The following is a 26,362-nucleotide window of genomic DNA, read 5'->3' as shown; positions in this document are numbered from 1 at the left end:
TCTTATTGAATGGCAGAGCAGGCTTGAGGGACTGTATGGCCTACTCCTGCTCCTATTTCTTATGTTCTTATATCCCTTTACAGATTTTTTGTGTCCTTCTCACAATTTGCTTTCCCACCCATCTTTGTAACATCAGCAAACTTGGTTACATTACACTCGGTCCCTTCATCCAAATCATTGATATTGATTGTAAATAGTTGGGGTCCCAGCACCGATCCCTGCAGCACCCCACTAATAACTGGTTGCCAACCAGAGAATGACCTATTTATCCCGACTCTCTGTTCTCTCTTGGTTAGCCAATCCTCTATCTATGCTAATATATTACCCCCAACCCCGTGAACTTTTATCTTGTGCAGTAACTTTTTATCTGGCACTTTATCAAATGCTTTCTGGAATCCAAAAACACCACATCCACTGGTTCCCCCTTATCCACCCTGCTCATTACATCCTCAAAGAACTCCAGAAAATTTGTCCCTTTTATAAACCATGCTGACTCTGCTTGATTGAATTATGCTTTTCCAAATGTCCCGCTACTGCTTCCTTAATAATGGATTCAAGCATTTTGCCAACGACAGATGTTAGGCTAACTGGTCTATAGTTTCCTGCTTTCTGTCTGCCTCCTTTTTTTTAAATAGGGGCATTACATTCGCAGTAAGTTTTTATATTTAACACTATTAAAACATTTTTTTTTAAGTTTCAAAAAACTAATTTTTTTTATAAAACATTGAATTTTATTTAAATTCTATTACTTTTTTAAAAAGTGAAGTGTTCTTTTTTTATGTCTGCATTTTTTTTGATTTTAGTGGTGTTCTCATTGATAGTAGTGGGAGTTCGGAGCTCGGAACTCCCATTACTATCAATGAGAATACTACATTGTGATTGGTGGTCCAGGCACACGTGATCCCAGGATGTACATAAGCTCCTGGGATGCTTGGGCCTCTGTGCTGGGCTGCGCATCTAGGCCTTGGAGCCAAAGTGACTTGGGTCCACCAGGTACTTGAGTAAAAAATATTTAGGTCGGAGCCTTCCGTCGCATGTTTGTCCCTTAGAGTGTCAGTTTGGACCACTCCCACCTTGGAGTCACAAGGTCACGGGTTCAAGCTCCATTCCTGGACTTGAGCACATAACCTCGGCCATACTGAGGAAGTGCTGCATTGTTAGAGGTGCCGTCTTTTGCTTGAGACGGTAATCTGCCTGCTTCAGTGGCGATAGTAATGCCATTGAATGTCTTGGGGAAGTAGTTGGACTCTCTTGTTGGAGATGGTAATTGTCTGGCAATTGAGTCAGAAGAACATAAGAAATAGGAGCAGGAGTAGGCCCTGCGGCCCCTTGAGCCTGCTCCGCCATTCAATAAGATCAAGGCAAATGTGGGAATGTCGGTTGTCACTTATCAGCCCTCGCCTGAATGTTGTCCAGGTCTTGTTGCCAGCGGGCACGGACTGCTTCATTATCTAAGGAATTGCGAATGGAACTGAACACTGTGCAGTCGTTCCTTGAAGTGAACATCCCCACTTCTGACCTTATGATGGAAGGAAGGTCATTGATAAAGCAGCTGAAGATGGTTGGGCCGAGGACACTGTTCTGAGGAACTCCTGCAGCGATGTCCTGGGGCTGAGATGATTGGCCTCCCATCCACCAAATCCATCTTCCTTTGTGCTGGGTATGACTCCAGCCAGTGGAGAGTTTTCCCTCTGATTCCCATTGACTTTAGCTTTACTAGGGCTCCTTAATACCACACTCGGTTGAATGCTGCCTTGATCTCGCTCTCGCCTCCAGTGTTCCCTTTAAGCTGCGTGGCAATGCAGCACTCTGCAGCTCACGCGCAGCCAGCTTACCGGATTTTAAATAGGAGCAACCGCGCATACTCGTTATTTTGAATGGACTACGCAGCCCCTTAAAGAGGCTGCTCACCGCCCCAAAAAATACAGGGAACATTGCTCACCTCATCTCTGGAATACAGCTGTTTTGTCCACGTTTGGACCAAGGCTGTAATGAGGTCTGGAGCTGAGTGGTCCTGGCGGAACCCAAACTGAATGTCGAGGAAATTTCTAAGTTAATTAACTCAGGCGGAGGCTTTCAGAGTCGTGCTTCGAGAGAATTTTATTTTTAAAAAAGCGAGATATCTCGGAGAGTCTGCTTGGACCGTACCAAGGCAGAAAACTCTCCTGTACAAGCAAATTGTCCCTATCTTTATACAGAAATAGAATACAGAAATAGAAAAGGAATCTTATTCATTAGTTCCGTGAGTACAAAGGTTGTCTCTGGAGGCACACACTCTATCTGTCCTTGCGTAGTTTCTCCCTGTTCACAGTCTGATAAGCAGAATATCAGGAGACTCCCTTTTAATACCGGATAGTCATTTAATTACATTTCTAAGTTTTAAGGCTAAAAAGTGTGGGTGTTGTTCTAGTCCTATTATTTAACCCTTCCCTTTACCATAAGCCATAGATTCATAGATTCTTTCTTCCACAATTCCCTCCTTGTTGATCTTTTTTTTCAGATCAACACAATTTCCTATATTCTCTTCTTGTGCAAAAGGGGGTTCCATACCCTTCAGGATAGGGTCGCATTTTGAGATATTCATCGTCTTCAACCTTTTTCTCTAAGCGACTTAACCTTTCTTTCATACACACACTTTTCCTTTCTATTTTGGAGATCAGGCCTATTACTTGACTAATTACATTTTTTAATTTTATCCACATTCCGCAAAGGATTATTAATAATACAAGCATAACCACACCTACGATTACTATGGGGTGTATAGCAAGCTTCAGTACTGCTGTAGCTTTTGGGGACCATCCGGTAAACACATCCCACCAGTGGTGTACTGTCAAAGAGGTGACTTCGTCTGCGATTCTCACTAGTTGCCCCTTCTTGTAACTCATTTCGACTCTAAATTGGTGGATGTCTCTGCCTTGCTTTGACAGAGCTTCCTCAATATTCTTGTCATTCCGTATCAAATTGTGCAGTCTGGTCAGATTAATTACGGGGGGGTAAGGGTTCAATCTTGTGCATAGACAGATATTTTTCTACATTTTGCCATTGCCCAAAGGTATAAGTTCTTTTTACTTCAGGGTCATACAGGGTGTAGACTCTTCTCACGCATTTATTAATGGGTGGTTTATACAAAATTCCATCCAGATAGACAGGTTTATTTCCTGTCACACAGACCTCATTCGGTCCTATTTCCGTAATATCAGTGTCATTTGTTGGCTTTAATTCCCATTTACATACTCCAATGGAGTGCTGCAGTGAGCATGGTTCGTATATGGCGGTCTGATAGGGACATACCATTCCGAATGGCCACCTAGCACATCCCCTCTGGTGATGTGTCATATTCTTCTCATCGACCCAATCTCCTTTAAATTCTGGGTACTAGAAGTTCTGTCCAAACAGCTGGGGCATTACTTGGAACTGACACACAATTTATTTTTGTGTCTTACTTACTATCTCCACAGTAACGTTACATCCTTTTGAATTACAACTGGTATATCTTTTTTGAGGGTTAATGGTTAAATTAAAAAGCTTATCCCTTTTGTTAATTTCCAGCAACCTTTCCCATGTGTTAGCATGGAAGGATAATATTTTCCTTTCTAACTCGGCTCTTAATAGCTGTCTGATCATTTCTTTAAACAGGCAATGGGTGTACGTGTTTACTCCCTGTTGTTCCTTTATTAGGTTCTCTATTTCCTTCTCTACCCTTTCATTCTGTTCCCAGGTCATTTCGTTTATGACGTAACCTGATATCTGTAATTGCTGTAATCCTTCATCCCAGGCATTTCTGATTTTTATATCTTCCCCTACCAGTCCTCCGACGGCCTGGATTTTATTTTGTAGGGTCTCGATATCCATGGAGTTCAATGCTCCTATTCCTGCTCCCACTCCACCCAGCACAGTCTCTAATACATCCCGTTTCTTCCTTTGGGGTCTTTCTTTTTCAAAAGATACCTTAACACTGGTTGTGTGGCAACCATCTTCTTTCTTTGGGGGATATTTAATTCGTATTGTTAGATTTAATACACCTGGGGATCTTACCACTGGGATGCAAGTGGTCAGTATCCTTTTCAGATGTCCCGGGTCCCGGTCTTCTGGGTGGCCAGATTCTTTTACTGACCATTTTACCACGAATGGGTCTCCTCCATTCACCGGGGTGTTATTCATGCACAACATCCGCTGCCCTTCTACCATACTTGTAAATGAATAACGGAGGAAGTCTTTTCTCTCGTCCGGCCCTCCTATGTACCCCCATCTCTTGTTTTTCCCCGTGCTGTGGGTACACTTCATTCACACATCGGCCTGGTATTCTATGAACAACTGATACCCTTTCCCCAATATAAACTGGAATTCCCCTCTTTCTTCTTTCATTCCACACGCCTCACATCGTGCCGTAAAGTTCCCTACTTTACAACTTTGGCCTACTGGGCATATAAAATTGCCTTGTTGCCTTGCACTATTACTTCTTTCCCATACCATATTTCCCTTCCATACTCTTCCTTCTTTTAGAACTTCTTCCTCCTGCCAGGAGTTCCCTGTCGCTAAAATGATCAGTATACCTAACGTCCATTTATAATTTTTCCAAGAGTCCCTTCCCATCTTCCCTTTCTTGTTTGTTTCTATACCACTCTTGAATTAAGTCGTTACAATAATAACACGTCCACACGATAGTAACAGTGGCCCAAATAATAAAGGCCCAAACTGGCACACAAATGAGCTCTGACATCCGTTCCTGAACTTTTGGGCAGTACTTTCAAGTCCAAATATTTAACTTAATACAAGAGCAGGTACAGTTCTTCAGTGAGAAGATGGCCTTTTTCTTAGTCAGGCAATCGTAGTACGTCCTGGTTCGATGCCTTTTCTTTTGGCTGTATTTCGTCGGGAAAATAATATTTACAACGGGTTGCATGCACCCAATTTGGATGCTTTTCCAACTTCAGCGTGGTTCGTGTTGTGAGAATTATCTGATATGGTCCTTTCCACCTAGGAGAAAAGGATTCTTTGTTTAATGTTTTTACCAACACTTGGTCTCCAGGCCTGAAAGGGTGCATATTTCCTTCCGACAGGGGCACCTGTGTCTGCTTTATCTGTTCATGCAGACTCCTTGCTATTTCACACATGGCCTGAGCATACTTTAGTGATTTTTCATCATTCCAAATTAATGCTATTTTTTCAGCTGCCAGTGGTGGTTTTACGCCAGTAGGCATTGGTCTTCCCAATAAGGTGTCAAACCAGTGTTTCGGTTTTTCTGGTTTCTCATTGTATACAATACCAATGGTAAGGCATCTGGCCACTTTAGTCCAGTCTCCTGACATACCTTGGTAAGGGTAGATTTTATTATCCCATTTACTCTTTCTACCATTCCCGAGGACTGTGGCTGATGTGGTATATGTAACTTCCACTGGAAACCTAACGCTTCTGCAAGATTTTGCACTATTTTTCCGGTGAAGTGTGTTCCCCTGTCACTGTTGATTCCCATAGGTATCCCATATCTTGGTACTATTTCTTTAAATAGAATTTTTACTACTATTCGGGCATCGTCTCTCCTAGTGGCGTACGCTTCTACCCACCTTGTGAACATGTCTATTATGACTAATAGGTACTTAAAACCTGATACTGGTGGCATGTGGACAAAATCAATTTGCAAATTTTCAAAGGACATACTTGGCTGGGGTAGATGATCATATTCAGCAGGTGTTTTACCTCTGTTATTTTGTTGACAAATTTGGCATGTTCTAGCAACTTTTTCAATTACTACTGTTATTCCTGGTGCATACCACTGTGCATTAATAGCATGTATCATCCCTCCTTTGCCCATGTGAGCCTGACCGTGTGCTAGGCGAGACAGGGGCAAAAATAGAGATCTAGGGCAAACAGTTCGCCCATCAGGGTGACACCAGATGTCGTTTTTGAGAAAACAACCCTGGTTTTCCCAAGTTCTTCTTTCTTGCATAGTAACTTGTTGTTGGGCTGTTTTAAGTTGTTGGATGTCAAGTACCTGTGGAGGGGAAACTGAGACTGCTTCGTCAGCCCTCCTATTTCCTGCTGATACCTCATCCTCACCGGTTGTGTGAGCTGCAGATTTGATAACGGCTACCTTTCTTGGCAACTGAATGGCGTCTAATAGATTAAGCACCAGTTGAGAGTGCTTAATATGCTTTCCACCAGAGGTGATAAAGCCTCTGTTTTTCCACAGTTGTCCAAAATCATGGACCACACCGAATGCATATCTGGAATCAGTATAGATATTAGCAGTTTGATCTTTAGCTATTATACAAGCTCTAGTGAGGGCAAACAATTCAGCAGCCTGAGCCGAGGTTCCGGGAGGCAGGGCGAATGCTTCAATAGCTTCGTGGGGATTTACAATAGCATAGCCTGCCAACAGCAAGTCATCCGACGGCCTGTACGATGATCCATCCGTATTGAGAATAAGATCAGGATTGTCCATGGGCTCTGTGAGCAAATCTGGTCTTGGTAAGGTGGCTATTTCCACTGTTAACAGACAATCATGCTGGTCTGGATCCTCTACTTCTTTAGTCGGAAGAAAGGTGGCTGGGTTCACTACCGGTGCACGTCGAAAGGTATAGTTAGGGTGTGACAGCAGTAATACTTCATAACCTGTTCTTCTAGACGCTGTAAAGTGTTGTGTGGCAGCTGAATTCAAAAGTAATAACACAGCATGGGCTGTAATGACAGTACATGGATAGTCCAAAACAATGGATACCGACTTCTCCACCATGACTGCAGTAGCAGCTACAGCACGTAGACATGCTGGCATTCCCCTTACTACTGGAGGCAGCAAAACCGAATAATAAGCAACTGGTCTATTTCCCCCACCATGTTCTTGGGTTAGTACTGCGGTTACAAATCCTTCTTTCTCATTCACATACATCTGAAAAGGTTTACCATAATTCGGAAGTCCCAACGCCGGAGCATTAGTAATGGCTTTCTTTAACTGTTTAAATGCCTCTTCTCTCTCTGGGGTCCACTCCACCTTGGGTGGGGCATCATTTAGGGCAGCTGATCTTAGGACCACATCCCATTCTCGATAATCGGGGATCCATTGTCTACAGTACCCAACAATCCCCAAAAATGACAAGATATCCTTCTTTGTCTTTGGTATGTTGGCACTTTGAATTGTCTGAATTCTTTCTGGTCCTAGCTGCCTCTGCCCTTGAGATATGTGAAAACCCAGGTACTGGACTTGAGTCTGACAAAATTGTAACTTTGGTAACGACACTCGGTGCCCTCTTTCACATAGGTGCTGTAACAGTTTTAGGGAGTCTTGCATGCACCTGTATCCGTGGCTAGAAGCCACAAGCAAATCATCCGCATACTGCAACAGCACAGACTGGTCTGATAATGAACAGTCTTCAAGGTCTCTTTTTACTGCTGCTGCATATACTGCGGGGCCTTCGGTGTATCCTTAGGGCAATCTGGTCCATGTGTACTGCTGCTTCTTGTGGGTGAAAGCAAACAGATACTGACTTTCTTGATTTAACGGGATGGAGAAAAAAGCTGAACACAGGTCTATCACAGTAAAGACAGTTGCTGTTGGTGGTATAGCAGATAGTATAATGTTGGTGTCCGGTACCACAGGGGTGATAGGGACTACTATCTTATTAATAGCTCTCAGATCTTGCACAAATCTCCATTCATTCGGCCTATTAACCTTTGGTATGGGCAGTATCGGAGTGTTACACGGGCTCTGTGTCTTTTCTAAAACTCCTTGATCCAACAACGCAGAAATAACTGGCTCTATCCCATTTTCTGCCTCTGGAGGCAGTCTGTACTGCCTAATGCTTGGTAACACGGCGTTCTTTATCAATTGTACCCGATGGAGTACTGCAGAATGTACTTGCCCAACATGATTCTTATGCTTTGCCCAAAGTTCAGAAGATACTTGATTCAATGCCATTGGCAGCTTAGGGCTTGGTTGTTCCGGGGGTTGCTGTTTTTCAAAAGTGGAGGCATGATTTTTACCTTTCCACTGGAGAATCCCCCTGTTGTGGGTGATAAAGTCTATCTGAACATTTTGCAGTTTTATTACTGCCCAAGGTTGATAGCCTTGTTGCTGTTTTTCTTTTTCTATTCCTACAATCATCGGACCCATATCTTTAGGTTTCGCTGGCGGTTTTGTAGCCAATGTCAGATGGGGTGTCGAGTTCTCTTCTCTAAACCGCTGCTGCTGTAAGGGTGTCAAATCAGTGGCTACCCCCAATCCTTCTGGTCCAAAATAAATGCGGGGCGTAGCTTCTACTATTCTTTTTTTAAAAAGGATTGTACCAAACACTGGTAAGTTTCAGCTTTTTGACGAGTGTACCAGGCTGTACAATGAAGCTGAACTGCCTCAAAGCTTGTCAAAATTATATACATCAATTCTTCAGTATTAGGGTCGATTTTAGCTTTTAAATTTTATATAACTTCATGTATCAAAGAGGAGTAGAAGTTGCCATTCAATTGCCAACAATAGAGGGCAGCCTTTTCTTTGTTATCCTCCCTTTTCTCTTCTTTAATCCCATTAAAGAACTGATGAATTTTATTTGGAGGAAGCTCCATGAACATTCCTTCCTTTGTGCAATAAATTGTGGCTCCTAGTTTACACAAAGTCTGTCTTCCCAATAAAGGGAGAGGTGTTGTTTTAGAGACTATCAAAGTCTCATCATTAACTGGTTGTCCTTCAATTATCAATTTGGTAGGTTCAGATAAAAATTCTTTCATGGGGATACCGGCCACACCCCATACTTAAGACGGTGGTGTTGCTTACAGGTAATCCCACAGAGGGTGGTACAGAAGACATAGTAGCACCGGTATCCACCAGGAATTTCACATAAGTGTCTCCTACTTTTACTACTGCCAAAGGGTTTGCTTCTATGTCTGTTGATAAGCGGAGGGCTGCCGCCTGTACCACTAAGCCTCCGGGGCATCCCTATGCTGATTGGTGCGGGTTGGCGTTAGAGAACGAAAACTGAGGGGCCAATGAAGGTGGAGGTTTGGGGAAATCCCCTTGTAACCCTCCACCCTGTTTCGGGGGCATCTGCAATCGCGAGCCCAATGCCCTATCCTTCCGCAATTTCTACACCCATCTTGGGAGCGGTCTCGTTGGGGCCATTGTCCTCTTCCTCTTCCTCGTCCCCCAAACCCTCTATTATTCTGTGCTTGTGCTCTTCCCTTTTGCTGATAGTACTGACCTGTTTTAGCCTTATTTTCCTTATAGGTGAATAGTCCCTCCCTATCCATGTTGGCCAAGACTGTAATTGTTTCCTTTCAACTTTTTCCTTGCCAGTCCAAAACCTTAATTTTATAGGTTCTCGCGTGTTGCGGCAACATACAATTTAACAAGGTTTGCACTGCCAAAGGTTCACTTTGATCCATTGGTATTCCTGCATGCTTGTCCCAACTATTTTTCCATCTGCCTGCAAAATCTATTATTGATTCTTCTGCTTTCTGCAGACAGCGTGTGACTTCCCCTATATCTCCATGTTTTTTTTAGCTCCCTTTAGTATGGCATCCTTGCCCCTGTGCTGCAACCAATGTTCCTGGGACTCATTTCCTTCTTCCTCATTATCTTCCCGCCAATCTCTGTTTTCGCCGGCGGGTATAGGGAACATATCTTTTACCCCCTGCCAAGAGGACCCATATGCTGCCTGCAGTAATAATTTCACATCTCCGGGGAGGGGGTTATAAATGGTACAGGTTTGCTCAAGCCAGTTGTGAAAGGCTACTGGCTTCTTAACAGGATTAGGGGCGGCTGATATCATATCCCGAGCTTCCCCCGGTGTCTAGGGCTTTAGGACAGCCGTGGTTCCAATCATTACACGGGGGGCTTGTGTCGTGGGGGTAGTGGTGGAATCGGCCTGTCTTATGGTATTCCTGGTATTCATTCCAGGGTCAGGGTTGGGGTTTTCTCCTTCGGCTCCTCCACTTGCCCCTCCTTCCCCGTTTTCATCCTCTGGTGGGTTCTGGGGTCATGGTTGCATTCGTCGCCTAGAGGCCTGATCTAGCTGGGCAGCCACTATTTCTATGATCTCCTGCCAATCATCCGGCTTGGTGGTTGGAAGACGGGGATATAAGCCGACAGGGGAAGCGGTCATAACCGGGGCACTCGGGGGGGCTGTAAGAGGGAGGGGGCTTCTCCTTACCCTCCTCCTCTTTCTTTTTATTTTTAGGGGGCTGGTGCCTTTTTGCCACCTCTGTCCATTTTTTAAAACAATTCTCCATATAATCTTTATCCCAGCTGGGGTCCCCCGCCCCATCTTTGGTGGTCTGTCTCCATTCCTCAATTAAGGACAATTTAAAACTTCCTCCATATGGCCAATCCCCATCAGACCAACCGTACAAATCGCTACTAAACATTACCGCGTATCTGTCGTCTCCTGTTTCTTTAATTACAGTGTCTGCCGGCGACCCGGCGGCACAATAGGATCTCCTACCTTCTCTCGTTGCTTTGCAACCTTACGGATTCTTTTCTCAGTCTTAGGATGTACTTTAATTCTTTCAGTTGAGAGGTCGTCTTTCTTTCCTTTTCTAGGAGCTGGGCGCGAGCGCCCTGCTCGACTAGAGCCGTTTCCCATTCTTCCGGGTGCAACGTCTCGCGATCTTTTCTGAAATGAGAATTAGGACAATCCTACAAAATATACAATAATTTACAAAGCGCTCACCGGTGTTCTCTTTTCCGCTCAGCTCGGGGTCTTCTTTTGCCTTTTTGTTATTTTAGCTTCTTTGCGGTAGCTACCTTAAATTATGCCTCACCCTCCAGGGGATCTCGGCAGCTCGTCCCCCTTTCAGCTAGGACGGCCTAGGCACCTTCCTCCTTTCAGCTAGGAAGGTCCTTAAAATTCCTCTCTTCTCTTTAAAAGTTAAATTTAGTTCTTTTGGATCTCGTTTTTTAGAGATCCTGCCTGACTACGCCAGAATCTGTTGAGGAAATTTCTAAGTTAATTAACTCAGGCGGAGGCTTTCAGAGTCATGCTTCGAGAGAATTTTATTTTTTAAAAAGCGAGATATCTCGGAGAGCCTGCTTGGACCGTACCAAGGCAGAAAACTCTCCTGTACAAGCAAATTGTCCCTATCTTTATACAGAAATAGAAAAGGAATCTTATTCATTAGTTCCGTGAGTACAAAGGTCGTCTCGGGAGGCACACACTCTATCTGTCTTTGCATAGTTTCTCCCTGTTCACAGTCTGATAAGCAGAATATCAGAAGACTCCCTTTTAATACCGGATAGTCATTTAATTACATTTCTAAGTTTTAAGGCTAAAAAGTGTGGGTGTTGTTCTAGTCCTATTATTTAACCCTTCCCTTTACCATAAGCCATAGATTCATAGATTATTTCTTCCACACTGAACATCAGTTATTGGTGAGTAAGTGGTGCTTGATAGCACTGTTGATGACACCCTCCATCACTTTACTGATGATTGTGAATAGGCTGATAGGATGGTAATTGGTCGGGTTGGAAGGGCTGAATGCTCATTGCAGCTCGGTCCGAAGACAGTCATTTAAGGACAGGTTTTAGTATTTAACATGTAAAACTGAAATGTTTGCAGAGAGAAATTCTGATGGACAGGTTTGAAAAACTAAAAGGAATTTTTGGGTGCAGAGTGGACGAGCTGTAAATATGTTCCGCGATTGTGTATCTGTATAACCCAGAGGTACTGTTATTTCTGACAGAACAAAAGATTTAACATCAACAAAGACGAACTGAAATCCACTTCGAAGGCAATTGAGACCGTCCACAATCTGTGCTGCAATGAGAACAAAGGGGCTTCAGAGCTGGTTGCAGAACTGGGGACCCTCTATCAGTGTATTCGGTGAGTAACACATGGTATGGGGCCCTTTATCAGTGTATTCTGTGAGTAACACAGGGTATGGGACCCTTTATCAGTGTATTCAGTGAGTAACACAGGGTATGGGACCCACTATCAGTGTATTCAGCGGATTCCACAAGGACAGGCGACTCTGTACAACACAAAACTTCAGCCCACCCACCCTCTCCGCATCCCCCCACCCCACAGACCTTGGAGTGTTTAATGGGACAGTGTAGAGAGCTTTACTCTGTATCTAACCCTGTGCTGTACCCGCCATGAGAGTGTTTGATGGGACAGTGTAGAGGGAGCTGTACTCTGCATCTAACCTGTGCTGTACCCGCCATGGGAGTGTTTGATAGGACAGTGTAGAGGGAGTTTTACTCTGTATCCAACCTGTGTTGAACCTGCTGTGGGCATGTTTGATGGGACATATAGAGGGAGCTTTAATCTGTATCTAACTCGTGCTGTACCTGTCCTGGGAGTGTTTGATGGGACAGTGTAGACGGAGCTTTGCTCTGTATCCAACCCCGTGCTGTACCCACCCTGGGAATGTTTGATGGGACAATGTAGACGGAGCTTTACTCTGTATCCAACCTGTGTTGTACCTGCCCTGGGAATGTTTGATGGGACAGTGTAGAGGGAGCTTTATTCTAAATCTAACCTGTGCTGTACCTGCTCTGGGAGTGTTTGATGGGACCCAGTTGGATGCTGATACTGGGTGATGAAAATGCTAGATGTTTTCTAAGCTCTAGCACTGACCTCCTTCCTTGATGGGTACTAAATTCAGCCAAACATGTTGGGCCATAAATTGGGACCTCTCCGGATGCGTACAATGTGCGCACTCACCCTCGCAAATGTATTTTGACAGATCGCACGCATCTCCGGGAGAAGGAGATTCATGGGTGGAGATTTGGGCTATTTGCCCAACTCTTGCCCAGCGAATGTCCTTCAGAATTGGCTGGCTAACAGAAAGCAGAGAGTCGGGATAAATGGGTCCTTTTCGGGTTGGAAATCGGTGGTTAGTGGTGTGCCACAGGGATCGGTGCTGGGACCACAACTGTTTACAATATACATAGATAACCTGGAAGAGGGGACAGAGTGTAGTGCAACAAAATTTGCAGATGACACAAAGATTAATGGGAAAGCGGGTTGTGTAGAGGACACAGAGAGGCTACAAAGAGATTTAGATAGATTAAGCGAATGGGCTAAGGTTTGGCAGATGGAATACAATGTCGGAAAATGTGAGGTCATCCACCTTGGGAAAAAAAAACAGTAAAAGGGAATATTATTTGAATGGGGAGAAATTACAACATGCTGCGGTGCAGAGGGACCTGGTGCCTGAATCCCAAAAAGTTAGTTTGCAGGTGCAGCAGGTAATCAGGAAGGCGAATGGAATGTTGGCCTTCATTGCGAGAGGGATGGAGTACAAAAACAGGGAGGTCCTTCTGCAACTGTACAGGGTATTGGTGAGGCCGCACCTGGAGTGCTGCGTGCAGTTTTGGTCACCTTACTTAAGGAAGGATATACTAGCTTTGGAAGGGGTACAGAGACGATTCACTAGGCTGATTCCGGAGATGAGGGGGTTACCTTATGATGATAGATTGAGTAGACTGGGTCTTTATTCGTTGGAGTTCAGAAGGATGAGGGGTGATCTTATAGAAACATTTAAAATAATGAAGGGGATAGACAGGATAGAGGCAGAGAGGTTGTTTCCACTGGTCGGGGAGACTAGAACTAGAGGGCACAGCCTCAAAATACGGGGGAGTCAATTTAAAACCGAGTTGAGAAGGAATTTCTTCTCCGAGGGTTGTGAATCTGTGGAATTCTCTGCCCAAGGAAGCAGTTGAGGCTAGCTCATTGAATATATTCAAATCACAGATAGATAGATTTTTAACCAATAAGGAAATTAAGGGTTACGGGGAGCGGGCGGGTAAGTGGAGCTGAGTCCACGGCCAGATCAGCCATGATCTTGTTGAGTGGCGGAGCAGGCTCGAGGGGCTAGATGGCCTACTCCTGTTCCTAATTCTTATGTTCTTATAACTCTTACGCCTGGTAAGAGCAAGCATAAGAGTTTTAAAACATAGAAAAATTAAATGTAATCACTAATTTTTATATTAAAAGCCCTGTCCATTAAGGTAAGTTTATTTTTAACCCTATTGAAATAATTTTTTTTTTAAATCAAAAATATATATTTTTTTCTAGGACATGTAATTAAATTCAATTTCAATTCATTTTAAATATGTGAGGTTTTTAAAAAAATTATTGTGTTGTGTTTCTGTGCTTTTGGGGGAATTCTCATTGATAATAATGAAAGCTCGTACAAACAGAACTCATCATTATCAATGAGAATACTCCATGATCATTGGTGGTCCAGGTCCACGCGATCCAAGATTGCGCTTGCGTTCCTGGGATGTGTGAGTCCATACGCTGGGCTGCGCATCTAGGCCTCGGAGCGCAAGTCTACATTCCTCCAGGACTACCAGGTACTTTCGGGGGGGGAAATTTTGGTCGGAGGCGCCCGGCCACAGGAAGCTTCTGACCGCAATTTTCGGTCCATTAAGAAATGAGTCTCTGGGCAATGTTACTGAAATTCAGTGTAGCATTGGAAAGTGGTGGAATGGTGATGACTCAATGCTCTGCCAGTCACTGTGCGATGAGCAGTGGGAGGCATGTCTGTGTATTCTACTTTGTGTCCGGTGACTATTTCTTTCTGATTGTCAGGTTCCCGGTGGTGGCAATGGGAGTGCTGAAATGGGTTGACTGGACTGTGTCGGAGCCCAGCTATTTTCAGCTGCAGACAGACCACACGCCTGTTCACTTGGCCCTACTGGACGAGGTAAGTGAGCTACATATAAATCCCCATCCCATATCATTTGAGTGATTTTAGTGCCCAACTTATTATTTTGTGTTAAAACACAGGAGCTCCTCCCCATGGTGAAGAAGGTATCTAATTAAACAGCTGCAGTTCTGTCCCCGGTCTGTGCTTAGGCAATAGTTTGTTCATTACTCAGCCTCTCTGCTCCTGGTTCAGGGAGATGGAAACATTCGCAGTATTCCTGCTCCTGATCGCTGTCCTTTTAGAAAGCACATATTTACATAAGAACATAAGAAACAGGAACAGGAGTAGGCCATACGGCCCCTCGAGCCTGCTCCGCCACTCAATAAGATCATGGAAGTTTTGATCATGGACTCAGCTCCACTTCCCCGCCTGCTCCCCATAACCCTTTATTGTTTAAGAAACTGTCTATTTCTGTTTTAAATTTATTCAATGTCCTTGCATCCACAGCTCGTTGAGGCAGCGAATTCCATAGATTTACAACCCTCTGAGAGAAGAAATTTCTCCTCATCTCTGTTTTAAATGGGCGGCCCCTTATTCTAAAATCATACCCTCTAGTTCTAATCTCCCCTATCAGTGGAAACATCCTCTCTGCATCCACCTTGTCAAGCCCCCTCATAATCTTATACATTTCGATAAGCACCTCTCATTCTTCTGAATTCCAATGAGTAGAGGCCCAACCTACTCAACCTTTCCTCATAAGTCAACCCCCTCATCCCTGGAGTCAACCTCGTGAACCTTCTCTAGACTGCCTCCAAAGCAAGTATATCCTTTCGTAAATATGGAAACCAAAACTGCATGCTGTATTCCAGGTGTGGCCTCACCAATACCCTGTATAGCTGTAGCAAGACTTCCCTGCTTTTATACTCCATCCCCTTTGCAATAAAGGCCAAGATACCATTGGCCTTCCTGATCACTTGCTGTACCTGCATACTAGCCTTTTGTGTTTCATGCACAAGTACCCCCAGGTCCCGCTGTACTGCGGCACTTTGCAATCTTTCTCCATTTAAATAATAATTTGCTCTTTGATTTTTTTTCTGCCAAAGTGCATGACCTCACACTTTCCAACATTATACTCCAGCTGCCAAATTTTTTCCCACTGACTTAGCCTATCTATGTCCTTTTGCAGATTTTTTTGTGTCCTCCTCACATATTGCTTTTCCTCCCATCTTTGTATCATCCTCAGTCCCTTCTTCCAAGTCGTTAACATAGATTGTAAATAGTTGGGGTCCCAGCACTGATCCCTGCAGCACCCCACTAGTTACTGGTTGCCAACCAGAGAATGAACCATTTATCCCGACTCTATGTTCTCTGTTAGTTAGCCAATCCACTATCCATGCTAATATATTATCCCCAACCCCGTGAACTTTTATCTTGTGTAGTAACCTTTTATGTGGCGCCTTGTCAAACGCCTTCTGGAGGTCCAAATACACCACATCCACTGGTTCCCCTTTATCCACCCTGTTCATTACATCCTCAAAGAACTCCAGCAAATTTGTCAAACATGACTTCCCCTTCATAAATCAATGCTGACTGCCTGACCGAATTTTGCTTTTCCAAATGTCCTGCTACTGCTTCTTTAATAATGGACTTCAACATTTTCCGAACCACATGTTAGGCTAACTGGTCGATAGTTTCCTGCTTTTTGTCTGCCTCCTTTTTTAAATAGGGGCGTTACATTTGCAGTTTTCCAATCTGTTGGGACCTCCCCAGAATCCAAGGAATGTTGGTAAATTACAACCAATGCATCCACAATCCCTGCCGCTACTTCTCTTAAGACCCTAGTATGCAAGCCATCAGGTCCAGGGGATTTATCCGCCTTTAGTCCCATTATCTTACTGAGTACCACCTCCTTAGTGACTGTGATTGTGTTAAGTTCCTTCCCCCCCATAACCCCTTGACTATCCACTGTCGGAATATTGTTAGTGTCCTCTACCGTAAAGACCGTTTGGTGTCAGGTGAGTTCAAGTAAAACACCTTTCGTTGTAACCCTGAAAAGTCCAAGTTAATCTCTCAAAAGCACCTACAGCAAGTTCCAGGCATTTAAGTAGTGGTGTTTCTGATATTCATTTTAAATGCACCTTTCATTAATGCCCATACTTTGCTGATTTACTTTGAAGTACTAATCTGACCATCTCATCTGTCTGGAGTTATAATGTCAGCCTTAGCTCAGGGGTAGCACGCTGACCTTTGAGTCCGAAGGCTGTGGGTTCAAACCCCACTCCAGACAGTGTGGCTGACTTTCCTCAGTAGAGGCTGACTTTCAGGTGAGACTTTAACTGAGGCCCTCACCTGTCTGTTCATGTGGCTGAGGGACATTATTGGGGTGGAACTGGGCAGTTTTATTCAGCATCTAACTCATGCTATACCTGTCCTGAGAATGCTTGATGCTGCCTCTGGGGGCCTGGAATGGAACGTGTTCCATTCTCCAGCACTAACGTCCCTCACCTTAGTGAGCACAAGACTCCCATATAAAACAAAGTTAAAAGACAAAACAGCAGTTGCAGTGGGGTACAGAATCCACAGTGGGTGGAATTAGAAACATTCTGGATCTGCCGGGACAGGAGGTGATGCAACAAACGAACAATGACTGACAAGTAAAGACCCTCTGGTCCATCAATGGCCATACCTTGTGTATCACAACATATACACTCCACCCCACCCGAAACCATGTGATCTCCTGGGAGAGGCAAAAAAACATACAAAATCCAGGTCAATTTGGGGGAAAAATCTGGGAAATTCCTCTCTGACCCATCTAGACGATCGAAAATAGTCCAGGAGATCACTCTGGCCCTGAATTCCATGCAGTACCTGCCTTCTGTAGGAGGTGATCTCCGCCCCAGCCAGAAACGGGTCCAGCCCCCGTTTGAAGGAATTCAGCGAATCTGCATCCACTGCACGAGACGGCAACCTGTTCCAGAGGTCTACTGTTCTCTGGGAAAAGAACCACCTCCTGACATCTAACCTCGATCTGGAGCGTTCCAGACCTGCCGGAACTGAACGGCAATCAGGAACAGGATCCATGGGTAGTATTTTGCTCCCTCATTGGTGGATTGCTGAGGCCAGTTGTAATGTTCCTACTGCTGCCTCAACTGAGGGCAGCTAACTCGATACTGACCAGTACCGTACCTCTCAACCACCCGGGGAGCTGAGCTGCAGTATTTTTTTTTTAATGTGTTTAGGACGGTGATTGTAATCGTCTTTGTTTGCTGTGTCTCTTTCTTCAGATCAGTACCTGCCACCAGCTCCTCCATCCCCAGGTACTGCAGCTCCTTGTAAAACTGTTTGAGACTGAACATTCCCAGCTTGACGTCATGGAGCAGGTAATCCTCCCATCGCCTGGGATCAGTGGAGGGCTTTTGCAAAGGGAATGGAAATACCGAACAAAAAAATGCCAAGCAATTGTAGGCTTGCCCGTTTTTTTTTAACTCCTGGGACGGGTTCAAGTCCAGTCTCACGGAGGATGAAGGCCCTACTCTGGTGGGGACTGGAAAGCATAGTGTGATTACATCAGCGGGATTTCAGCTTGCTCTTGACATTGCAGAGAGGATTAAGGCTCCATTCTGCATCTGTTAACGATCCTCCATTGGTCAGTTGTAGCCCAATGCTCACAAGATCTGAATCCGTGGGATGAATTTACCAGGGAATTCAGCACACTTGGCACGAATGAGGAACCTCACATACGGTGTAAGGATGTACATTATGTTAAATGGCAAACTCTTGTTGGTGCAGCGTGAGTAATCCTTAGGAGAGATTTGGGTGCATTGTGACAGGTGGAGCTCCTGTGTAGCTATGCCATCCTGTGTATCTCCGAGGTAGCACTTGATTCTACTGGTCGCAGTGTGGGGAGACTCCCTATTCCTTACTCCTCCCTGTGAGCGAGATCTGTTTCATCCTGCGAGGGCGAGACTCCCCAATGGAAAGCCCTCTTTTTTTGGGGCCTTCTTTCTAGAACGGTTTGGGGGTCAAGGCTGAAAGTTTCTACACGACACAGTTGGAATAAATACCTGTGCAGTTTCACAGGTCCTCTAATTGTCTATTTTGTGGACAGGCCCTCTCACGTTCTTCTGCCCAATCACGATAAAGGTCAGAGACTGTCGCCTACTTTACCCCTTTGTGAAAGGGCTACTTAAAGGTTTAGTTCCATTTCCCTACCCCATGGTCGCCCAGTGCACAGGTTGGATCACCCTCTTGGATCATCTACTCCTACAGCATCCCCAGAGCCTCCCAGCTGTCTCCTGATCCTCACTTCCATGTCTCTGACTTTCCTGGTAGCAGGAAGTTCACTCAGTGTTAAGTTTTCTTTGTGTTTACCGCTAGCTGGAGTTGAAGAAAACCCTGCTGGACAGGATGGTCCACCTGTTGAGTCGTGGCTATGTCCTGCCCGTGGTCAGCTACATCCGCAAGTGTTTGGAGAAATTGGACACTGACATCTCACTCATCAGATACTTTGTCACGGAGGTGAGCAGCTTGCGTGGTGATTTACTGCAGTGGTTGCTGAACGCACAAGTGCATCGGGCAGACAAGTTTGACAGGAGAATCTGGGTTTACAGGTGTGTGCTGTAGTTGTGGCCAAAGATTCCCCCTGGCTGTCTCGAAGGTGCCGACTCAGGCAGGGACACAGTCTTAGGGCACTAGCTGCTCACCATCACCTCACCCAAGTGGTCATTCTTCATGATTGAGCCCAGACAGCAAATGTTAGCATCGGCTGTGAGGCCATCACAGCCAAGCTTGATCCTGTGCTCACCTAATGTCCAAGAGCATGCACTTCACAGCAGGCAGCGATCGGGACTGGGAGCCCTGGCTGAGCGGCACCCCCTGATGAATGGAAGCTGGGGCATTCAGCCCCCTGTGGTGGGATTAGGCGGGAGTTTGATCAATACCCGAGAGTGTGTCTCATCAGGAACTGGAGATGGAGCTCGGCGATTGATACAAAATGTCCCTTCCTGGATTCAGGATACTTGTGCAGGTCATCCCCGTATCATTGTAGGGCGGGAACCGCAGAACCTGGCCTTTAATCTGACAGCAAGATTGAAGCCCATGGGATTGAAGGAATAGTGGCAGCATGGCATGAGATTGGCTAAGGGGCAGAAAGCAGAGATGAATAGTTGATTTTCAAACTGGAGGGAAATGTACAGTGATGTTCCCCAGGGGTTGGTGTTAGGACCGCTGCTCTTTTTGATATATATATAAATGACCTGGACTTGGGCATACAGGGCATAATTTCAAAATTTGCAGATGATGCATAACTCAGAAGTGCAGTAAATAAAGAGGAGTGCAACAGACTTCAGGAGGGCACAGACAGACTAGTAAACTGGGCAGAAATTTAACGCAGAGAAGTGTGAAGTGATACATTTTTGTAGCAAGAATGAGGAGAAGCAATATGAACTAAATGGTACAGTTTGAACTGGGGTGCAGGAACAGGTAAACCCGGAGGTATATGTAAATAAATGTTTGAAGGTAGCATGACAAGTTGAGAAGGCTGTTTAAAAAAGCGTACGGGATCCTTGGCTTTATTAATAGAGGCTAGATTTTCGACGACTTTGCGACCGGGCTTTTGCCGCGATTTGACCGTCCCCGGTTGGCGGGGTCTTCAGGATACCTTTTTGTGGCAGCGCTTCCATGTACCGCCGGGGAGAGGAACGCCAACGTGCAACATCGCAAATTACGTTTGCGATCGATACTTGGCTCTCTCGGGACCCGTATTCTGCGCCCAGAATAGCGACAGGTCAAACCTGTTGGTGCAGCACTGCCAGCAGTAGTAAGTATGAAGACCCGCAAAAAAGGTAAGTTAAAGTTTTTATATTTTAATTCTTTTTCAGCGATTTAGTAGGTAAGGGTTTTGGTGAATGTTTTTGCAATTTTTTTTTGTTTGTTTTCCCCCCCCCCCCTCCCAAGGCCTCTCTCGCAGCGCTATCAGCCCCAGACTAATTCGTGGTTTGCACCGCAAATCCTCGAGCAACGCCTTTTTTCACCAAGAATTAAAGGACGAAAAGTGGGCCTAAAAACGGTCGCGCAGCGAAAGCGGTAATTATGGCATAAAACTACCGTTTTCCCTGAAAACCGAAAATCTAGCCTATAGAGTACAAACTCAAGGAAGTTATGCTCAACTTTTATAAAACGGTTAGGCCTCAGCTGGAGTATTGTGTTCAATTCTGGGCACCACACTTTAGGAAGGATGTCAAGGCCTTAGAGAGGATGCAGAAGAGATTTACTAGAATGGTACAAGGGATGGGGGAGTTCAGTTACATGGATAGACTGGAGAAGCTGGCGTTGTTCTCCTTAGAGCAGTGAAGGTTATGAGGATATTTGATAGAGATGTTCAAAATCATGAACCGTTTTGTTACTGTAAATAAGGCCAAATTGTTTCCAGTGTCAGGAATGTCAGCAACCAGAGGACATAGATTTAAGGTAATTGGCAAAAGAACCAGAGGCGAGAAGAGGAAACATTTTTTACACAGCGAGTTGTTGCAATCTGTAATGCACTGCCTGAAAGGACGGTGGAGGCAGAATCAGCAGTAACTTTCAAAAGGTAATTGGATAAATACTGAAGGGGGAACATTTACATAGCTGGAGTAGAACTAATTGGAGAGCTCTACCAAAGAGCACATGCACGAGGGTCCAAATGGCCTCCTTCTGTGTTGTATTGTTCTGTGAACGATACGGGGCCCAGAAGAGCCGAGGGCCCAGGGGCAGCACGGGCCAGCCCACACTGCGATATGTGTGCGCACTCGGTCCGTGCAGCAGAGCTGGTCTCCAGTTGTCCTGGTTCAATCCTTGCCACTGGATAAAAGCCGAGCTCTGTTGGGCCCGTGTGGTGGCTGGTGTGCAACGGTCACCACACGTTAAAAAAATCCACGCACAGGCATCTTCCATCCTTCAATTGAAGTTCAGGACTAGAACATCGGGTCCTTCATTGAAACATCTGTGAACTCGTGTGGAAGCAAATCATCCTCATTCGAGGGACCGTCTATGATGATGATGATTGTTCTATGATTGTATTCTACGCTTGCAGGTACTGGATGTCATTGCCCCTCCGTACACCTCAGATTTTGTCCACCTCTTCCTCCCGATCCTGGAGAACGACAGCATTGTCGGCACAATTAAAACCGAGGGGGAGTGTGATGCTGTGGCAGAGTTCATTGGTAAGTGGGGAGCATGGTTATACTGTACAGGGAGGGAGAGAAGAGCCAAGAGTGCTGGAACTGTAGGGCCGTCTGCAGCCGAAAGAGAGAACGCAGGTTTGGGAGGCGTGCACCATCAGAAGGTTATTACTTGAGCCTGAAATCTAGGCTGACATTCCAGTGCAGCACTGAGGGAGCATTGCACTATCATAGGTTCCATCTTTCGGATGAGGCATTAAACCAAAGCGCTGTCTGCCCTTTCAGTGGTCGTAAAAGATCCTATGGCACTATTTCAAAGAGGAGCGGGGGAGTTTTCCCCAGTATCCTGGCCAATATTTATCCCTCAACCAACATCACTCGCTCTAGTTCTGTCCAGTTGTACTTAACTCCCCAGTAAGGTATCTGTGAATAGAACGTTCACAGAAAAAGAAAGACAGACTTTCATTTATATAGCGCCATTCACGGCCACCGGACGTCTCAAAGCACTTAACAGCCAATGAAGTACTTTTTGGAGTGCAGTCACTGTTGTAATGTAGGAAACGCGGCAGCCAACTTGCGCACAGCAAACTCCCACAAACAACAATGTGATAATGACCAGATAATTTGTTTTTGTTATGTTGATTGAGGGATAAATATTGGCGAGGACATCGGAGATAACTCCCCTGCTCTTCTTCGAAACAGTGCCGTGGGATCTTTTCCGTCCATTTGAGAGAGCAGACGTTTATCTGCCTCGGTTTATCGTTTATCTGCGCAATCAGATCTGAGCAGAAGCCTAGTGTTCGATGTATTGTTGAGTTGAGTAGAGCTCCTCCTCTTGCAGTTGATGACATTTCTTGTGGAGCCATATATTGTTTTTGTTTATTCAGCGGGGATAGGTTAAAGTGCTAGTTTCCACCACGCCTGATGATTATCACCCGATCTCTCCTGAACCTTGCTGGGGGATACTTCCCCTCACACTGACAACTGACCTTGCTCCATAGGTGAGTCAAGACAGTGAGTGTTGTCAAGCAGGTTGTCCGGGCCCAGTCCTGGCCTTGTGGATAAAAAAACAGCTTATCTGCTCATTTATCGCATTGCTGTTTGTGGGACCTTGATGTGTGCATTTCCTACATTACAACAGTGCCTACACTTCAGTGGTGAAGAGATAGCAAAATCCCTACCCCTTGTGTGTCAGATAACGCTGTGGAATACCTGCTCATGAGGATAGAATCGTAGAAATTGACGGCACAGAAGGAGGTCATTCGACCCTTTGTGTCTGTGCCTTCCGAAAAAGAGCTATCCAGCCTAACCCCATTTTCCAGTTCTTTATCCGTAGCCCTGTAGGTTACGGGCACTTCAAGAGCATATCCAAGTACTTTTTAATGTGATGAGCGTTTCTTCCTCTACCACCCTTTCAGGCAGTGAGTTCCAGACCCCACAACCCTCTGTGTGAAAAAAGTTCTCCTCAACTACCCTCAGTTTCTTAAACGATAAGGGGTTATGGGGAGCGGGCGGGGAAGTGGAGCTGAGTCCATGATCAGATCAGCCATGATCTTATTGAATGGCAGAGCAGGCTCGAGGGGCTGTAAAGCCTACTCATGTTCCTATTTCTTATGTTCTATAAACCTTCTACCAATTACTTTAAATCTATGCCCCCTGGTTATTGACCTCTCTGCTAGGGAAAATAGGTCCTTCCTATCCACTCTATCTAGGCCCCTCATTATTTTATACACCTCAATCAAGTCTCCCCTCAGCCTCCTCTGTTCCAAAGAAAACAGCCCTAGCCTATCCAATCTTTCCTCATAGCTACAATTTTCCAGTCCAGGCAACATCCTCGTAAATTTTCTCTGTACCCTCACTAGTGCAATCACATCTTTCCTGTAATGTGATGACCAGAACTGCGCGCAGTACTCTAGCTGTGGCCTAACCAGTGTTTTATACAGTTCAAGGAGATTGAGTTTGATAGGAGTTACATCAAGCGCAGCCAGGATGGGCCGAACGGCCTCCTTCTGTGCTGTACGATTCTATGATCTACCACCAGAATAGCCTTGAGATGCACTCCTTTGGTCCACCATCGTTATGCAGTGTTAGGGTGTGGTTTCCTCCTTGTGATATTCTGCATGGTGAAATGCTAATCTCACCCAATTCGTCCAAGGGAACGTTACGAGTGAGATAAAGGCAGTGGTGCACATTTCCCAGTGGCTGGGTGAAAGCAGCATTGGCAGGAGCCTGCGAACAGATCATCAGATTCCTTCTCCCTCCCCAGCTGGTGGGGGGGGGGGGCTGTGGGGGAGGGAAGGGAATGGGTTGGTAACGTTACGTGACTGTAAACGCTAAATAAAAGTTCTTTGTAATGTGTACTTCCAGCGCACTGCAAATCCAACTTCATCATGATGAACTAGCCCCACGAAGAAGGCACAGCAATGCTGGCAGGAGCAGAGAGTGCCCTGAGCCAGCCCAACAAGAGGACGTGCAAGAGACATTCTGAGTAGTGAGCATGATAGAACAAAGTGTAATATTCCGCAGTGTCTGTGGCACTCGTCCTCACTATAAAACTGACACAGCAATCACTGAGCGAGAACCATTAGCGGTCTGCTAGGGGAATAATCGGTAGATTTTATATATTTTTTTTACGTAATTGACAGCCAAGGGAGAAATATAGAAACTGTGTTTTTTCTTTTTTGTGCAACTGAGCCTGAAAATGATCGTGTTTGTAAGTGATGTGGTCAAAATAAATATTGGGGCTGCCCTGTTTTCAGGAATGACTTGACATCCAAATAGTTTTTTTTTAAATGTTCCCTTGCGGTTTCTAATTCCTGTACAGTCGAGGAGTGGGGCTCCTAATACACAGCTGATGCTCCGTGTGTCCCTAGCTGCACCCCCGCCCCCCCCAACTGCTAGAGTTGTTGTCCAGGTTAAGGAAGAGAAGTGTGAGGAGAAGAGACTATCCCAGCATTTACTGTAGAGCCGATTAAGGCTATCGGTTCTAATGATACTGGATTTATATAATGCTGCATCACTTTTGAGGTGCACTGGGTCTTGTTCTGTAGGATCTACAGTTTCTTTCTCTTCTGGTGAGGACATTCTTGGCTTCTATTCAGCCCAGTTGGTGCATTAGCTATCAGGACGTCAGGGTGGAGATATCACAGGCACAGACCCCTGCCACCAAGCTCAAGGTGGGTTATCACAGGCACAGACCCCTGTATCAGAGCTCGGGGTGGGTTATCACAGGCACAGACCCCTGTATCAGAGCTCGGGGTGGGTTAGTGCAGGCACAGACCCCTGTGTCAGAGCTCGGGGTGGGTTATCACAGGCACAGACCCCTGTGTCAGAGCTTGGGGTGGGTTAGTGCAGGCACAGACCCCTGTATCAGAGCTCGGGGTGGGTTAGTGCAGGCACAGACCCCTGTGTGTTCAGAGCTTGGGGTGGGTTAGTGCAGGCACAGACCTCTGTGTCAGAGCTCGGGGTGGGTTATCACAGGCACAGACCCCTGTGTCAGAGTTCGGGTCGGGTTATCACAGGCACAGACCCCTGTGTCAGAGCTCAGGGTGGGTTATCACAGGCACAGACCTCTGTATCAGAGCTCGGGGTGGGTTATCACAGGCACAGACCCCTGTGTCAGAGCTCGGGGTGGGTTAGTGCAGACACAGACCCCTGTGTCAGAGCTCGGGGTGGGTTATCACAGGCACAGACCCCTGTATCACAGCTCGGGGTGGGTTAGTGCAGGCACAGACCCCTGTGTCAGAGCTCGGGGTGGGTTAGTGCAGGCACAGACCCCTGTGTCAGAGCTCAGGGTGGGTTATCACAGGCACAGACCCCTGTCTCAGAGCTCGGGGTGCGTTATCACAGGCACAGACCCCTGTATCAGAGCTCGGGGTGGGTTAGTGCAGGCACAGACCCCTGTGTCAGAGCTCGGGGTGGGTTAGTGCAGGCACAGACCCCTGTGTCAGAGCTCAGGGTGGGTTATCACAGGCACAGACCCCTGTCTCAGAGCTCGGGGTGGGTTAGTGCAGGCACAGACCCCTGTGTCAGAGCTCGGGGTGGGTTAGTGCAGGCACAGACCCCTGTGTCCGAGCTCGGGGTGGGTTAGTGCAGGCACAGACCCCTGTGTCAGAGCTCGGGGTGGGTTAGTGCAGGCACAGACCCCTGTGTCAGAGCTCAGGGTGGGTTATCACAGGCACAGACCCCTGTCTCAGAGCTCGGGGTGGGTTAGTGCAGGCACAGACCCCTGTGTCCGAGCTCAGAGTGGGTTAGTGCAGGCACAGACCCCTGTGTCAGAGCTCGGGGTGGGTTAGTGCAGGCACAGACCCCTGTATCAGAGCTCGGGGTTGGTTATCGCAGGCACAGACTCCTGTATCAGAGCTCGGGGTGGGTTAGTGCAGGCACAGACCCCTGTGTCCGAGCTCGGGGTGGGTTAGTGCAGGCACAGACCCCTGTATCAGAGCTCGGGGTGGGTTATCGCAGGCACAGACCCCTGTGTCAGAGCTCGGGGTGGGTTATCACAGGCACAGACCCCTGTGTCAGAGATCGGGGTGGGTTAGTGCAGGCACAGACCCCTGTATCAGAGCTCGGGGTGGGTTAGTGCAGGCACAGACCCCTGTGTCAGAGCTCGGGGTGGGTTA

General features: G+C 46.1%; 1 protein-coding gene across 2 annotated transcripts in view; it reads left to right on the top strand.

Annotated features, from left to right (window-relative positions):
- Positions 1–24,502, top strand: part of nelfcd (negative elongation factor complex member C/D) — a 63,772-nt gene extending 39,270 nt beyond the window's left edge. The window contains exons 10-15 of one of the 2 annotated variants that reach the window (XM_070895936.1): positions 11,665–11,804; positions 14,523–14,637; positions 17,865–17,960; positions 18,958–19,098; positions 21,653–21,782; positions 24,108–24,502. In XM_070895936.1, coding sequence (XP_070752037.1) covers positions 11,665–11,804; positions 14,523–14,637; positions 17,865–17,960; positions 18,958–19,098; positions 21,653–21,782; positions 24,108–24,142 — 657 coding nt within the window. In that variant the 3' untranslated portion in view covers positions 24,143–24,502. The remainder of the gene's footprint in view (positions 1–11,664; positions 11,805–14,522; positions 14,638–17,864; positions 17,961–18,957; positions 19,099–21,652; positions 21,783–24,107) is intronic. The other variant, XM_070895937.1, reaches the window with a different exon arrangement.
- Positions 24,503–26,362: the final 1,860 nt, after the last annotated feature.

The sequence above is a fragment of the Pristiophorus japonicus genome, chromosome 12, assembly GCF_044704955.1.
Source record: "Pristiophorus japonicus isolate sPriJap1 chromosome 12, sPriJap1.hap1, whole genome shotgun sequence".
Taxonomy (NCBI): domain Eukaryota; kingdom Metazoa; phylum Chordata; class Chondrichthyes; family Pristiophoridae; genus Pristiophorus; species Pristiophorus japonicus.
Note: the sequence above shows the minus strand (reverse complement) of the source record. Positions and strands in the feature narration are given on the sequence as shown.